Source organism: Pantherophis guttatus, chromosome 12 (assembly GCF_059756535.1).
Source record: "Pantherophis guttatus breed Tessera chromosome 12, ASM5975653v1, whole genome shotgun sequence".
Taxonomy (NCBI): Eukaryota; Metazoa; Chordata; class Lepidosauria; order Squamata; family Colubridae; genus Pantherophis; species Pantherophis guttatus.
The window spans coordinates 25,231,502-25,248,082 of record NC_142074.1 but is presented as its reverse complement, the minus strand read 5'-3'; the positions used below and the strand labels follow the sequence as shown (position 1 = coordinate 25,248,082).

The 16,581-nt window shown below is 44.8% G+C and overlaps 2 protein-coding genes across 2 annotated transcripts in view; one reads left to right on the top strand and one right to left on the bottom strand.

Moving 5' to 3' along the window:
- Window positions 1-2,904, bottom strand: part of GPC3 (glypican 3) — a 121,116-nt gene extending 118,212 nt beyond the window's left edge. The window contains exons 1-2 of the mRNA XM_087877613.1: window positions 2,683-2,904; window positions 1,171-1,297 (exon numbers count right to left, since the gene is read on the bottom strand). The gene's annotated coding sequence lies outside the window, so the exon portion shown is untranslated. The remainder of the gene's footprint in view (window positions 1-1,170; window positions 1,298-2,682) is intronic.
- Window positions 2,905-2,934: 30 nt separating this feature from the next.
- Window positions 2,935-15,909, top strand: HPRT1 (hypoxanthine phosphoribosyltransferase 1). Its single transcript, XM_034441655.3, has 9 exons — window positions 2,935-3,165; window positions 6,621-6,727; window positions 8,798-8,981; window positions 10,000-10,065; window positions 11,019-11,036; window positions 11,552-11,634; window positions 13,142-13,188; window positions 13,788-13,864; window positions 14,810-15,909. Exons 1-9 carry the CDS (start codon window positions 3,121-3,123, stop codon window positions 14,855-14,857), a joined length of 675 nt encoding a protein of 224 aa, XP_034297546.1. The 5' UTR covers window positions 2,935-3,120; the 3' UTR covers window positions 14,858-15,909.
- Window positions 15,910-16,581: the final 672 nt, after the last annotated feature.

Here is a 16,581-nt window from a genome sequence, read left to right as displayed (position 1 = left end):
TGGGACAAAAGAGCCTTACAGAAGAACGGAACTCAGTCTACTGTACCCACTCCACAGACTTTGCTCTTATTTCCCACCAAGTCTTCAGTACTATTGTAAATATTCATTTGTATAGTGCTATCAGTGTGTGCGTGTGTGGGTGGTCCTTAGAAGCATAAAAAAGTCATCTCTGCTTCTAAAAAGTTTATTGTCTAAAATTTATCTCAGAGGCAAGAGATGAAGAGGAAGTATGTGAGGTAGAAGTCCCTGCTCGTAAGGCATGTATTGTAATCCTGTGCTCACTTGAAATATGCCATCCTAAATATGGCAAGATTTATTTCTGACCAAATGATAGTGTTGCACTTGTTTCAGAAATACCTGTAATTTTTGGCTATGCCTAAAAAACCTCTTTAGTTCTGCTTCTGTTGCATTTTTTAAAACGGGATTAGAACTAATCCAGGTTTTCTTTTAAATGCAGTCATGGGCATATAAAGAAAAGTGGCTTTTCTGGGTTTCAGACAAAGTCTGATTTATGCCTTCATTCTGCTGGAAAAACAATTATCTTTTGAAAATATATGTGTCATCGTACTCCAAATAATTCCTTATTTCTTTGAATTATCAGCCACATTAGTACAGGGCTTCGCTCTTGAAACATAAGAGATGTGTTCTATTCCATACTGTATAGAGGCTGTCATTTTTATTCTTTAGAATGCACAGAAGTTGTGATGATAACTACAAGTTTATTACATTTCAGATCTCTCCAAAAGCAAAATGCTATAGGCAGAGAACAAAGAGACAGCAGATAACAATGAAGATAAGACCTAGAACACAGATAGTTGCCAAAATATATTAGGAAATAAAAGAGTAATGATTCAGCACATCTGGTAACAATGATGTAAGTATCAATGAGTAATTTGAAGGATATCACCACTTTATTTAATGGAGGCATCTGGAAGAGAACTTTGGGTAAATATAACACATGTTCGTCCACGTATGGCTGGAAAGAGAGAAGTTTGCCTGTTTAGATCCTGCATTCATTGATTTAGCAATCTCAGGGCAAGCAAACTCTGCAAATTTAAACTTAGAAGGATGGCAGGATTCATCCTCCTGTTGACTAACGGCCTTGAATTACCAATGCAACCATTGGAACCAGAAACACAGATACTATTTAACAAGCCCTTCTTGTCTTACCTGCTGAACAAAGGACAGAGTCCCCATCAATGGGTTTTGCAGCCCACAGGTGTTCTCCCAAGTGGGTGCAAATTAGCACACGCCAAGAGAACCATAGCAACACACGCGCAACCAGTACCAACGGTTTCTGCAAGAATAAAGCAAAAGGCAGTACAAGCAACAGGTCAAATGTCTTTCATAAAGAAGGGCAATTTAGCACTTTTATTTTTGTTAATTAAAAAAAATGGCACTTTGTATTTTCAGGCATCCGCCATTCAGAAGAGCAGCACAAAGATTTTTTTAAAAAAGTTCTATCTTTGGAAGGTTTTTTTTGTGCTTGCACTCTTCTGTTTTACCAATCTCATAGCCCTCTATTCACCTAGACCACTAAATCTGCCTTGCTGGAACAAACTCATATCCAGATGAAACGGATTTTTAATTCTTAACAGCTCTGAGATCTTCCGACAGGGTTTCCTAGTCGGGACCCTGAGTCTGGCAAAGGGGAAGAGACAGCAAAGCTAGCCAGGTTGGCCTGGTGGTTAAGGCACCAAGCTAGAAAGGAGGAGGCTGTGAGTTCAAGTCCTGCCTTAGCCATGAAAGCTAGGTGAGTGACCTTAGGCAGGTCCTCCCTCTCTCAGCCCATCTCACAGGGTTGTGAGGAAAATAGGAAAAGAAAGGTGTGTTTAGATATCCACTGCCTTGAGTTATTTGTAAGGAATACAACTAAAAATAAATAAATCCCTATCCTTTAAGGACACATTTCCCCAATCCTCCTTTTAAAAAAAACCATGAAAGCATGTCAAACCTTCAAAACCAGAATTAAACAAACCGGCCTATATGGAAAGGGAAGAGGGGGGCTGCCTCTATTTCATTATTATTATTATTATTATTATTATCCTTGTTGTTAAGCCACATTGGGGGGGGGGTGAGGCGCCTTCCCCAAACCCCGATTAGCTGAGGTGAACCAGGTTTAGGGAAAGGGTCGGACAGAGATATCTAGACAGCTAGTGTCTACGTTTCATTTCATTTCTCATTTTAATTTATAATATTTTTTATTCTATCATTTCTCTCTTATCTATCATTTCTCTCTCCTATCTATCTATCTATCTATGCAGCCGGTGTCATTTCATTTCTCATTTTATAATTTATAATACTCTTATTTTTTTTATTATTTCTATCTATCTATCTATCTATCTATCTATCTATCTATCTATCATCTATCAATCTATCTATCTATCTATCTATCTATCTATCTATCTATCTATCTATCTATCTATCTATCTATCTATCTCTAATATCTACCTATCTATCATCTCTCCATCATGTATTTATATCATCTATCTATGCAGCCAGTGTCTTCGTTTCATTTCATTTCTCATTTTATAATTTATAATACTCTTATTTATTCTATCTATCTATCTATCTATCTATCTATCTATATCTAATATCTACCTCTCTATCATCTCTCCATCATGTATTTATATCATCTATCTATTTATTTATTTAGCGTATGGTTGGTATCTATCTATCTACCTATACAGCCAGTGTCTTCGTTTCGTTTCATTTCTCATTTTATTTGTATTTATTATTTGTTTGTTTGTTTGTTTGTTTGTTTGTTTGTTTGTTTTTATGCCGCCCATTCTTCCCCCGCCGCCACTAAGGTGACTCCGAGCGGCTTATTTATATCTGAGGTAAAACCAGCTTTGGCGGGAACCGCCGCTCCTTCCTCGCGACCAACCGACCGGGTTGGCCGCCAGGGGCGCCCGCGAGCCCCGCCCCCACTCCCCCTCTTTCCCTCCCCCCACTCCATGCTCGACCCCTGCCTGCCTGCCTGCCGCTCGCGCACGTTCGGCGGGGCGTGGCCAGGCGGGGCGTGGCCTGCGCCTTCCCCCCCCCCGCCCCCATCCTTTCCTCACCGGCGGCTGCTTTGCGGGGCGGCAGGAGCAGCGCGGCGGCCGCTTTCCCGCCGCCATGGCCGGAAACAGCGGGGGTGGCGGCGGAGGCAGTTGCATCGTGGTGAGGGCCTGTGAGGGGGGGGGAAGGGAAGGGGGGAGGGAGGGGGGGTGCCCTGGCTGCGTTGCCTGGCAACAGGGCGCGCGGAAGTGGTGGTGGGGGGTCTTTCGGTTGGTGGGGGAGGGGGAGGAGAAGAGAAAGAGACCCACCCACCTTCTACCCCTGGGGAGGCCTTTCTGCTGGGAGGGAGGAGGCCAAAGCCCCCGGCGAAGGGGTCTCTGGGCATGTCCAGAGCGCCTCCAGATCAAATCCACCCTGGGGGCCTCCATTCATTGCTGCTTTTGCCCCCCCTCCCCCCAAAAGAGTGGACCCTGCCCTCTATGCCTGGGTGGGGGGAAGGGATGGTCAGCAGAAAGCAGGAGAAGGCCATCTTTGGGGGAGGGGGGCGCCAAGACCTGCAAGGTGCCCTCTGTGCCCTGGCAGACCCTTCCAAATGGGGGGAGGGCATCCCTTTGGGGAAAAAGGGGGGGGAGAGGAGAAGGAGACCCGCCAAGGGGCGGAGGGGGGGTCTTCAGGGCCGACAGGGCACAGAGGGGACCTTATCAGACCTCCCCCCCCCACAAACAGCCAGGAGGGGGGTCTTGTGTCCCCCCTCCAGCTTTGCCAGCTGCACCCTGAACAAGCAGCAGCGGAGGGGGGCGAGGGGGGCTCTGCCCCACCCCTGGAGAGAGCCATTGGGAAAGGGAGGCTGTTAGGAGGGAGGGGAGCCAGAAGGAGTGTTTATAATGGCCACCACCCTCTGTCGGTGTGTGTTGGTGTGTCCTTTTAAAGGCCTCAGCCAGACGAGGGTTGTGTGGGTGTGAGTGGGTGGGTGGCACCCAGATGCCCAGCAGGGTCGTCCCCCCCCCCCGCCTGTCCTTGAGAGCAAACCAGGAGAGGAAATCCAAAAAGTTTTTTGCATGCCTGGCAGCCTGAACAGGGGCGATGCTTTAAAAAAATAAAGAGAGATCCCTGCAGAAAAGATTCCCAAGATCCGCTTCCCCACAGTCCTGGAAAGCTGCTGGCTGGCGCGTGTCCCTGGGTGGATCAGATCGTACCTGGCAAACAGGCACGGGCAGCTGCGGCCACTGCCGCCTTTCATCAGGCACATGCTGAGATGAGTAACTTCCTGCTCCAGGCTTGGAAAATACATCTGGGTCTGCTTTGGTTGAAACCCCTCCCATCCTTCACCGAAAAAGATCTTGGGGGGGGGGGGGCTTATGTGGGGAAGCTGAAGGCCCCAAATCTTCAGGAATTAAGAAAAGGCAGAAAGGAGGATCCCTTGGTCATCGCAAACCCTCCCACCCAAATAATGCAGCCATTTTTTTGAAAATACAGGAGATCAAGTTAGATCTTGGACGTTGGTGCTTCCTCATCTGTCAGTGGGCTCTTTTTCCTGCCTGAAGTTCTGTTTTGATTTTATTCTTTTTTTTAACTGGTTGGGTGGGGGGGATACAGGAAGTATTGGCGCTGCTCAAACAGATTTGATACAGAGAGAAAGATAACAGGTATAACGTGGGGGTTTTAGGGGTGCTTACAGGAAGTATGGGTGCTGCTCCAGCAGATTTGATAAGGAGAGAAAAATATCAGCTATAAAGTGGAGGTTTTATAAACTTATCCTGCGTTTTTTGTGCCCTAGCAGATAGGTTAATGGTTAGGAGAAGACATTTATCGTAACCAGACTCTGCTTTTAAGATGAAAGGACAGAGAAGATGATGTTCCTGTGTGATAGATCTGATTTTCCCTTCCGTTCGGTTAAATCTGTAGAAGTAACCTAGAGCTTTGAACCTGGGGGGAAAATCTCCCTCCTATCAAAGCACCTCAAGTAGAACTCTGTAAACTTCCAAGCTGGTTTTTATTAGTTTATTGTTTTCATGCTCCTTCTTTTTAACTGAAGATAAGAGCACATGGCTGTGGAAAAGACAGCAAACTGACCTTGAAAGATGCTAATAACGAAAGAAGATGTGATGTAAGAGTTCATAAAACCCCAGAGTAATCGGAATTTTACTGCTTATTAATCATGGCAGTTTCTGTATTGCTTTTTGAACTGACCTCGAAAACCCTTCTGGGTTCAGACCTGCTTTTTAGCCAATCTGCCTGAGCCTGCCTTGCATTCGTTAAAAAGAATTGGAGGAAGCGCTCTAGCTTCATTTCTTTCTTCCAGAGAGTGCTAAAAGTACTGATTTGCTTCTGCAGCCTAGCTGGCTGTTTGGATCTGCAGAGCATTTCTCAAGAGATATAACTACAGAGTTCCTTCTGTAGTTATACATTGGTGCTCAAGTAACATATTGGCACGCACAATATTGGATAAGAAAATCAGGTGTGTAAGCCTCACTATTGGTACGGGGAGCTCTTCCAGCACATGCTTTGCATAAACTGAAATATAGCTGTAATGATAGTGGAACGCTGCTTGCTTCGGTTTAAAAGGGAAAGTTGTTTTTTTTTTAATGGCATCCAAAACGTCTTTGGTTTTAATATGTTAGAATTGCATTTTGTCCGGTACTCTTTGATGCCCTAAATCATGGCTTGGAATATGTTAAAAATGATTAAAATTTGCTAAACGATTCTGAATAAGCCCTGCCTTGCAGGCATCTGGATTCTTTGCAAAAGATATTCACCGCACCGGGGTCCCAAAGATGGAATCTTTTTGCAAACTCACTTATCTCTTTCAGTAAAACATGCTGTCTCTTGTGGGATGCAGCTTTTCTTGGGGACTCTGTTGACCAGATGTTATCTGCACTCTGAAATACGCTTTTAACGAAAACGCAGCTCCTCACATATTGTAATGATGAGCATTGTCCACCTGGTGCATTTTCTCTGCGGGATGTTGAGTTCCAGGTTAAGTAAAACAGGCTGGCAGTGCCACGAATAGAAATGGCTTCTTTTGAAGCTTATTTGGGTGGCAGGACCAAAAAGTATCTGGATGCTCTTTTTTGAATTGTTTCATAGAGGAAAGGTGCGGCAGTGAGAATGGCAACCGTCAAAAACAGTTATTAAACTTTAGTCCAGGGAACCTTGCCAGCCAGCATTTTAATGCCATGTGCGCCAAGCTGCTTTTGTGTAAACACTTCTTTTTATGAAATCAGAAATTGTGGCCTGCCTAGCTCCCTCCCCTGCTTGCTCTACTGACCATACCCTGCATTCTTTCCCGGCAGGAATTTTATTTTTTTTCTTAAATGATACTTGTCCTTCACATGAAAACCTGAATTGTCCAGACTGCCTGCAGCAGCAAATCTGCTGCCCTTTTGTCTCGAAGAATCAAATGGTTCTGAAAAGGGGCAAATGCCACAACCCTGAGGTTTTTGACCACCACCCCACTCCCCCCCCCCCCAAATGCCAAGCATGAAACCCCCACCGGTTCATGGCTTCAGGATGGGGAGAAAACCCAGAGCAAACCTGGCTTCTGATGTGGCCGGTCTCCGCAGAGATGCATCATGCGTTACTTCTGACTTCGCCCTGTTTTTTTTCCCCCCTTTTAGATTGGAGATGACGAACAAGGTTACGACCTGGATTTGTTCTGCATCCCCAAACATTACGCGGATGATTTGGAAAAAGTCTACATTCCTCACGGACTCATCATGGACAGGTTGGTCTGACTCCCAGAGTCTGTTCTGAAATGCAGGTTTCCTTCCCTGCAAGCGACGGCAGGTGCTCCTCGCCTTGCAACCACAACGGGGGCTGAAATGTGCTAAGCGGAGGCAGCTGTTAAGTGAGTTTTGCCCCATTTTACGACCTTTCTTGCCAAATGAATCACTTGTAGTCATTAAGTTAGGGATACGGTTGTTAAGCGTGAAACCCCCCCTCCCCCACGGGACACCGTGACTGTCATAAATACCAGTCGGTTGCTAAGTGTCCAAATTTTGATTGCGTGACCATAGGGATGGTCGTAAGTGTGAAAAACAGTCATAAGTCACTTTTTCAACAGTGCCATTCTGACTTTGAATGGTCACTAAATGAACCATTGTAAGTCAAGGACTACCTGTGCAAGCTTGCTTTAAGGAACTTCCCCGATGAAAAGTTGCCAAGCTCACTCCTCGGCAACTGACGGTGTGTATAAATTTAGTCAAGGAACATTAGCAGGAGACCCCACCTGCGAAGGACGCCGTCCCCTGGAACGAAGATGGGACTTGCTAGGTGCAACTTGAGACATTTTTACCAGATCCATGATAATGAAAAAAGGTTCATCTGCCTCTCCGCCACAAATGGCAGGCATTGACACGTTTAAAAATGCCCCCAGTATTAATCTTTGGTTTTATCCCTACTAAGCAGATGCCTAGCAATCTGGACAAATATAATACAGCTTCTGCAGCTGCCTAGTCATTTTTTCTTATCATAAATAATGTTCGACCCTGTCTTATATTTTTTTGAACCCCGAAATAAGCGCTTGGCCTTATTTTCGGGGATGTCTTATTATTTTGGGGCGTGTGGGACAAGTCGGGGATCCTCTTGCTGTCTTACCTGATTTCCAGCTCTGTCTCCCTAACCCTAACCAGAGGAAATGGCTGGAACCGACTGCACGTACATTTAAATATTTTCGGGAAGGGCTTATTTTAGTGCATGCGCTCAAAAGCCCGATTGGGTTTATTATTAGAGGATGTCTTATTTTAGGGGAAACAGGGTGGATGGATGGATGGATGGATAGATAGATAGATATAAAAATAAAAATATATAAAAATGTAAATTGAAGGTGTCCAATCTTGGACCACTTTATTAAGACTTGTAGACTTCAACTCCCAGAATTCCCCAGCCAGCCACGTTTCTCTGGGTGGGGAATTCTGGGAGTTGAAGTCCACAAGTGACCAAGGTTGGACACCCACGCACCCCCGATGCAGGATGTAAATGAAGCAGGTGTATAATGTAACATGCATAGCAGGCTTTACTGTATAGTGGTCTCCTTTTCTGCCATACCTTGAAAGAAGCATGGCTCTCCAGTCTGAAAACGTTTCACTATTTTGCTTTGTGAATTCCTTTCTGTTTCCTTTCCAAAAATCTCGCTGCCCGATCCCCTTTTGTAGGTCGTGCTGTCGCTATCTGGAGGCTGAGATTTGCTTTGGCACGAGCTCCCTAGAAGAACTAAGGCTGTTTGGCAGCACCACGATTAGATTAACCTTGGCAAGTGAGAAAAAGCAGGCATGTCATCGACCAACCGTTGCTCAATAGTCATATTCACTGTCAGATGGAAGCCGTGTTTGTTTTGTCTTCCCACCTTTTGCTTCCTAAAACTGGGTTGAAGCCACTGGATAACCTGCGTGCAAACACCCAGTGTCTCTGTACAGGTAGTCGTGGACTTAAAACAGTTCATTTAGTGACCGTTCGAAGTTACAGCAACACTGAAAAAAAGTGACGACTGTTTTTCACACTTACGACCGTTGCAACATCCCCAGGGTCACGTCATCAAAATCCAGGCACTTGGCAACTGACTCAACATTTATGACGGTCGCAGCGACCTTCCGACAGGCAAAGTCAATGGGGAAGCCAGATTCACTTAACAACCGTGTTGCTAACTGAACTGCAGCGATACAAGAAAAGTTGTAAAACGGGGCAAAGCTCACTTGGTCACGACTGTTTCGGCTAGCAACAGAAATTTTGGGTTCGATTGTGGTCCTAAGCGGAGGAGTACTTGTAGTAAATCTCATTTCTTTATTTTCTTCCTTAGGACGGAGAGGTTAGCCCGGGAAATTATGAAAGCCATGGGGGGCCACCACATCGTTGCTCTCTGTGTGCTGAAGGGAGGCTACAAATTTTTTGCCGATTTACTGGATTATATTAAAGCCCTGAATCGGAACAGCGACAAGTCCATTCCGATGACCGTCGACTTCATCCGCCTGAAGAGCTACTGTGTAAGTCAGGCTTTTTGTATTCATGGCTTATGGTTAGTTAGAATTCGGAGGCCTACAATATTACACCTAGAATACTCAGGTCTTTCCTTGGTGGCAAACCTCCCCCCTCCCCCGAAACCGGAGAAAAAAAACAGGCAGTAATTTGAAAACAATTTATGCTCCTTCAGCCTCCTTCAAATCTTACTGTGAACATGCAGTCCAATCATGGATGAACAGTGATAGGGTTTTGTTTTTTTTTTGCTTCAAAGCAAACCAGGGGGAACATCTCAGGTTGAGGGTGAGAAACAATCTCAACAGAAGGAGAAAAACTGCCTCTCTGTGAGCAGTACATGCACATTTCCCTGGGCATAAACCCCATCTAAATGAGTGGGACTTACTTTGGAATATATATGTGTATGTGTGTGTGTGTGTGTGTTTTCTGAGGTTTTCGCGGGTGTTTGTATGTAGGTCTTTGGTTATTCGGGTTTTCTCCCGCGTAAAATTGGAAGTGTCTTGGCGACGTTTCGACGAAGTCTCATTCGTCATCTTCAGGCTGGTGTTTTCGGCTTCGTGCTTCTAGGAGCAACGTTTGATCACAGCTGTTTCTTCCTTTTAACTTCCAGTGGGGGTGTGAACTGATTGGGTGGGAGTTTGGCTGTGTTCTGATTGGGTGGAAGTGCGTTCTCATTGGTTGGGGGCTTGGCTGTGCTCTGATTGGATGTGGGCTTGGCTGTGCTCTGATTGGCTGGGGTGTGTAATACATACATATGTATGTATGTATGTATGTATGTATGTATGTATGTATGTATGTATGTATTAGGCCCTGCAGGATTAGGCAAGGAAAAAAAATCTTGTTTGCAGGATGCATCACAGCTAAGAAAACACGACTTTTCCTTTTGTTATGAGGGGGATGAAGCCACAGGCGTGCTAATGTTTAAAAAGTTTCAATTTTTTGTTTTTCCCCTTTCCTGGAGTTTTCTGTAGTATTAATAACAGCTTTACTTCTTCTTCTTCTTTTCTTTTTCCTGACGAAACGTAGAATGACCAGTCAACTGGCGATATAAAAGTAATTGGCGGGGATGACTTATCAACCTTGACTGGGAAGGTACGTCCCAAAAGAAGACATGGATACGGAGGCTTCTGGAAAACAGGGATATACAATGCCACGTGCCCCGTTCATCAGCAAAATGTACTTAAAATGAAATGCAATTAAAGGTGTGAAAGCATTTCATTAAAAAAAAAAAAAAAAACCTCCGTGGAAAACATTGCCAAGTTTCCCTTGCAGTCCTGGCTTTGTCAGAAAGCTTTGCTAGCTAATCATGCCGGTTCCTTCTGCCCCAGCAAATTCTGCAATTGCGATGATTTCCAGGTGTCTTTGGCAAGGGGAGCAGGGTAGACATTTTTATAAACAAGAAATGGTGCTCTTGTCCCTTTAGGAAAGGGAGGAGATGAAGCCAGAAAAATTAAATCCATGCACTCTTTAAAACAAGGGGTACCTATGTTGGCCCACATCACTGTTGCTTGGAACACCAGATCCTGGGATCAAAAAGAAACAGACATTACTTCGAGCGGATTTTCCCAAAGGCTTCCAGATGTCTCAAGTGATCCCTTTTCTAAGTTCAGCCCTAGAGTTCCTGATTTAAAAAGTCGTTCTCTAGTCTAGATGTATGTTGAAAAACATTTGTTAGTTTTGGCCATGCGAAAGTACTTAAACCACTTCAAAAATGTTAGCTAACTAAAAGCATTTAAGATGTGCTTCCTAAGGCGTTTAATTCAGTGTCTTTCCTAGTTTTAATTCTTGCTGCTTTGTGGTTAGACATTTATGTTTGAACTTAATTGTTTAAAGGCCCAAAGAATGTACTAATGAGCTCTTAATAATTCGTATATTTTAAACACCAGATACAATTTGTACCCATTTTCTCCTGGCCTGTTTTATAGATGGGGCATTTACGTATAATTATGTGGTAGTTAATTAATTTTAAAAAATGAAAAAAATAGAAGTTGGGGGTTAAAAACTGAACTAAAATTACTGATAACGTTCTGTCTTTTCTTTTTCAGAATGTCTTGATTGTAGAAGTAAGTACTTCAGATGGCAGTTACTACCTTTATGTATGTTTTGGGGGCCGTTGCCTTGCGTTTCGCTGATTCCTCGCAAGGTCTGAGTAAGATGTGTGGATTAGAATCTTCTTCCAGTTGCAAATTTCAAGGCAACTTCGAACCTATCCATTTCTTCCCGTCCTTCCTAAACGGGGATGACGAAAACCGTTGAAACGTTCTTGTTGAAACAAGATTTATTAACTCTCTTTGTGACCAAATGCACATTAATAATTCACGTCAAAGTTTACCTGCCTTTGTAAAAGGCCCTATAAAGACACTTGATCAAGTTTTAGTAATGTATGTTAAGCCCCGAAGCTATCTCCTTTATAGATATATTCACTTTTATTTATTTATTTTTTCTAGGCATAATGTGCCCCAATGCAGCATTAATTTTAATCTGGCCAATCACTCATCCAAACAAGATATACTTTGCTGTAATTTTCCTCCAAAATAAGTTGGTGTGTGATCGATCCCTTTGTTTGCTTACTCCTCAGGATATCATCGACACTGGGAAGACCATGCAGACCCTCCTGTCCCTCCTCCAGCAGTACAACCCAAAGATGGTCAAAGTAGCAAGGTCAGAGGTTACCCTTCACTGCCCCCGTGTCACTTTTGAAAGCCCTCCCCAGGCAGGACAGAACAAGCAGCCAGAAGTGATCCCTATTTCAGCTCACATACCCATTGCTCAGTGGACCTCAGTCGTTTTCCTTACAAAAAATCTGAGCCTAGCAACGTGGACTCGTTGGCGTGCTTTAGTGAGCCACAGTTTAATTAAACAGAAGATTTGGGGTTGGGGGAGGGACTATCAGTGTCCTTCACACGCAGCTCTCAAAAGACCTATGTTTTACATTTACGATCACTGCGGCCTCCACATTCTCTCTCCAGAAGCTGCGGTAAATTATAACTTGTTTTATGTACTGTTTCCGGACCCTTTCTTCATCTTTGTTGGCTTTGCTGTCATGGACTTGTAAAGTAGCTTGTCTTGCGGGCTGATGAACCGAAGTCCCTTTGGAAGGGCTTCCTTCTCTACAGTCGGAGAACCCCTAACTTCTCTGACCATTCTCGGGGCCTGTGATTTTGAGAACGGCCCAGAATCATGAGAGGGGCTAAGGTGTCCCTAAGAAAGCCACCTGCTTCTCCCCCCACCCCTCCCCACATGAAGGGAGATTGGAGGAAGCCTTGTTCAGGACCTGCATGGGTCAGGACAGGAGGCCATGCACGAAGAAAGTCCATTTCCCAATCTGGCTGTCTTACCAGAGACTGATTTTTTTGGCTTCTTACGGCTTTCTCCTTTGAGCCAGCAGAGCTGCTCAGCTGTCTTAAGGACGTTTGATCCACTGCCACTTCACAAGAAAAGTGTAACTGCTGATCCGAACCAGAAACGGCACGGTTGATAAAGCTGCTCACTGCCGGTTTCGGTTGCCCATAACAAGCTGCTCCGAGTGTCGGTTGGGCTCTGACCTTGACCAAGCATGCAGCACTGATAGCAGACAAGCAGCCACTGAACCGGCTTCTGTACAGTAGATAACCCGCACACACACACACACACACACACACCTGCACTCTTACTTGTGAGGCTTGTGGAAAATAAATGCATCAGGCAGCGTGTGTGGGCCACTCGCTCTTTCCTGCCACTCAAATTCTCAGCAAGGCAGAGGCTGATGTGGGGAGGAAGTGGGGCAGTGTTTCCCCTTTCTCGTCCTGCCCTGCTTAAGGAGGCAGCAGTGGCCCTTCGGTTCTTCCTCGGCTCCTCTGCTGAGACCCGAGCCAAGAAACAGCCTTGGTGTATACCTAAAACTCGGGAGAATTTCATCAGAAGGGTCCTGCTGGCTCTCTCGATTGGCTGTTTATTTTTTTTGGCTGCACCTGTGAGGAAGGACAGAACGTAAACCAGAGCTCAGAGGTGTCCAACCTTGGCAATGTTAAGACTTGTGGACTTCCAACTCCCAGGTGGCTGGGGAATTCTGGCAGCTGAAGCCCACAGGTTGCCAAGCTAGAACAAACCCGGTGTGGAATGTACCGATTGCCTATAATTTTTGCTCCTATATGAACTGACTTTGGTTTGGCTTTTTTTTTTTTGACAGCTTGTTGGTGAAAAGGACACCCCGAAGTGTAGGATACCGGCCTGATTGTAAGTGACTCTTGTGTGAGCATAGTGTAATCTGGAGTGTAATCTTAGAGGTATGAAGGGAAGGTCGTTGAAACCAGAAATCAATGGGCTGAAACTGGTTAAGGAGGAGAAGCTCCAGTGGCAGAAGACGGAGCTGGCTTACAAGAACAGCTTTTCTGTGGCTTGAAAAATCCAGCTGTTGACTGTGGGTGTGTAGGCAAAACTAAGCCAAAGCAGCTAACAGTGTAAGCCGGTGCTCAGTCCCCTTTTGTTTAAAAGAGATTTACTCCGTAATGACTATGTTTAGGATTTCAGCTTAACAACATTGGGGTCACAGTGTGTGCATTCGTTCTAATTTTGGGGAGCCCTTCCAACTTCCTCCTCTCTTCTTTTACTCACGATGGAACTTCGAGTGACGTTAGGAAAAGGCACCTGTTTAACTTACTGCCTTATGATAACAAACCTGGTTTTATTTTAAAAAGGCCCGTGCCGTTTTGCCACAGCACTCTTAACCAACCGCTCCAGTTAACGCAAAGTGGCATCATAATTAATATTATTAACACGGTTGTCCCAAACCCCTGCCTAAGTTTAACCTTCTGCTTTATTGTGGTTCTTTTCAGTTGTTGGTTTTGAAGTGCCGGACAAGTTTGTGGTTGGATACGCTCTAGATTATAACGAATACTTCAGAGATTTGAATGTAAGTGATTAACACAGATTATCTTATTTTTAAAAACAACAACATCTTCACCCTTGCCTTTATTCTGCTTCTTTTAGCAACGGGAAAGGGTCAAAAGCTGCCTTGAGTCGCCATTGGCGAATAGGTGGCAATATAAAGTCAATGAATGAATGAATGAATGAATGAATGAATGAATGAATGAATGAATGAATGAATGAATGGAAACAGCAGGAACAGAATTTTTTCTTGAGCAACAAGAGTAGGAACATCCAGAGTCTTATGGCCCCTCAAGCCGCCTTCTCCAGTCTGATTCCCATTTTGATTCTGGCTTCCCACACAGTTTGGTACCGAGCAAACTGACAAAAGTGTGTAAAACCTGAGGTGGCTTCTTGGCAAAGAAACTGTCAGAATCGGTTAGCCACACCCTCATCACATGTTTCCTCCCCGTAGAGGTCAAGTATTTGTTTTCTTCTCTTATCGTAGGCCCTTTATGTGTATTTCTCCTCAGCCGGGTATTTTCCTACGTAAACCAAGATTTTAAAACTACTTGACCTCTGTGGGGAGGAAACGTGTGATGAGGGTGTGGCTAACTGATGAGGACTAATTAGTCCGAAATAGATCTATATTAGTCTCCCAAAGGGCAGCAAACTGCTTATTTGCTGTCTGGAAAAGACTAGAACTAGTGAATTGTGATTTCACTGAGCAGCATTTTGAAAACCTTGGTTTACGTAGGAAAATACACGGCTGAGGAGAAATACACATAAAGGGCCTATGATAAGGGAAGAAAATGTATATATATATATGTGTGTATATTTATATATGTCTTAAGTGCTATTGCTAAATGCGAATGAAAGGAAGGGAGGGAGGCAGGCAGGCTGGCTAGCTGTAAATCACCATGAAGCGGTATATAAGTCTAAGCGCTATTGCTATTATGAATTCGGAAGCCTTTTCCTCCTTGTCTTTCAGCACATCTGCGTGATCAGCGAGACCGGGAAACAGAAATACAAGGCGTGATCCCGGTTTCACCCAACAGCAGCGAGACCGTGAAGCTGAGCTCCAGCCCCTCCCTCTCTGCCTTTTGGCCCAAAGACCAGCTTCGGATTGTGGAGTGATTCCCTCTCTCTCTCTCTCTCTCTCTCTCTCTCTCTCTCTCTCTCTCTCTCTCTCTCTCGTCATAATCGCTTGCTATAACTTATTGCATGTACAGCATGGGAAACTCATCTTCTTCATTTACATTTGGAAAGTCAAAGGAAGTTTCTGCTTTCCCCTTTTTTAAATTTGCACTATGCATCTCCTCCTCCTCGCCCCTCCCTTAAGAAAAACACATTTCTCTCTCTCTCTCTCTCCCCCTCCGTCCCCCCCTCTCTTTCTCTCCCACCCACCCACCCACCCCTTTTAAAAAAAACCTCATCCACTCATGAAATAGTTATAAGTACTGTAAATGTATAAGGCATTTTAAGATGGGAAATCTATATTAGTAATATTTTTTAAAAAAACAAGTAATTTAAGTTTTATATTGTAATGGAATGTAATTGAGATTTTTTGGGGAGGGGGGGCGCGTGATAACGGGGTTGCTGTTCCAGGGGTGGTGGGTGCTGGGAAAGAGGCACAAGGAGCACCTTCGGATGGTCTTGGTATCCTTGAAAGGAGCATCGATGCTCTTCTGCGAAGCTGCTGCTCGGAGTTGCTTTAGTTGCCTCTTGCAGAGTTAAAAGGAAAGGGTCTATTTGGGTCTGGGTGCGGGGGGGGGGAAGAAATGCAATGCAACCACGTCAAGGAAAGTTCAGGATTCGAGGGCAACCGTTGTCCGCTGGCGTCCTTTGGCTAAAGGCTGATCCAAGGAAAAGCTGCTTCCATCCAGCCGGCAACACACAAGTTCCCCACACAAGCTTGTGTCTCGCTCATTCTTTCCTCCATCAGCTGAGTTGCGTTGCCTTTCGCACCCGACCCATCGTCTTTGTATTTTGTGCCAGTGACAAAAAACAAAACAAAACATGATTGTAACGCGGACCCTTCGAGGTGCACAAAGCGGATGTACTTTAAAAATAAAATGCTGTTTCTCCAAAGAGGCTGCCAAGGCAGCTGTGAGCTGGCTCCACCGTATACTTAAAGCAATCACCGGCTGTCCTCCCTCCCTCCCTCCCTGCCTCAGTTTCCCCATCCTCATCCCAGAGCAATGATTTCAGGGAAGAATTCTGGCCTCTTTGGGGAAGGGGGGGGGCATGAGCAATGATTGGCCCCGTTGGGAAAACGCTGTTGGCTTCTGGCAAAGTCAGTTGGCATCGGGCAGTTCCTCTGAGAAACCCCCCTTGCAGACTGAGGAGCCCTTGTGTTCATCACAGTTGTTGTTAGTTCCTAAATTGTGCCTGCCTCTTCAGAACCCCATAGACCCAACAGCCTGCCAACCCCCTCCCCCTCCTCCAATATCTCCCAGTTTGCCCAAATTCATGATCATTGCATCCCTGCCATCTCCCCCTTCTCCTTTTAGTCCTGAATTTTTCCCAACATCTTTTCCAATGAGTCCCCTCTTCCCATGACTTCCCAGTTCATCCCTGCCTGCGTTTCAGGGGTTTTTTTTACATTGGAGGTTACAAGACACACACTAATTCTGATGCCCCTAAAAAATTTTACAAGTGCCTAAAAATTTTAGGGGCCGTTTTAGTCCTTCCATGAAAGAAGTTTCCATTGTTTTCTTCTGCCCCAGTTCAGGATGGTGATTTTAAAATACGTTTTTAAGG

What these genes read in the sequence shown, in the direction of transcription:
- HPRT1 (XM_034441655.3), top strand. Translation starts at nt 3,121, where the DNA reads ATGGCCGGAAACAGCGGGGGTGGCGGCGGAGGCAGTTGCATCGTG. An exon ending in AAGATGGTCAAAGTAGCAAG is followed by an intron (nt 11,635 to 13,141) that starts GTCAGAGGTTAC and finishes TTTTTTTGACAG; the next exon opens with CTTGTTGGTGAAAAGGACAC. An exon ending in TGTAGGATACCGGCCTGATT is followed by an intron (nt 13,189 to 13,787) that starts GTAAGTGACTCT and finishes GGTTCTTTTCAG; the next exon opens with TTGTTGGTTTTGAAGTGCCG.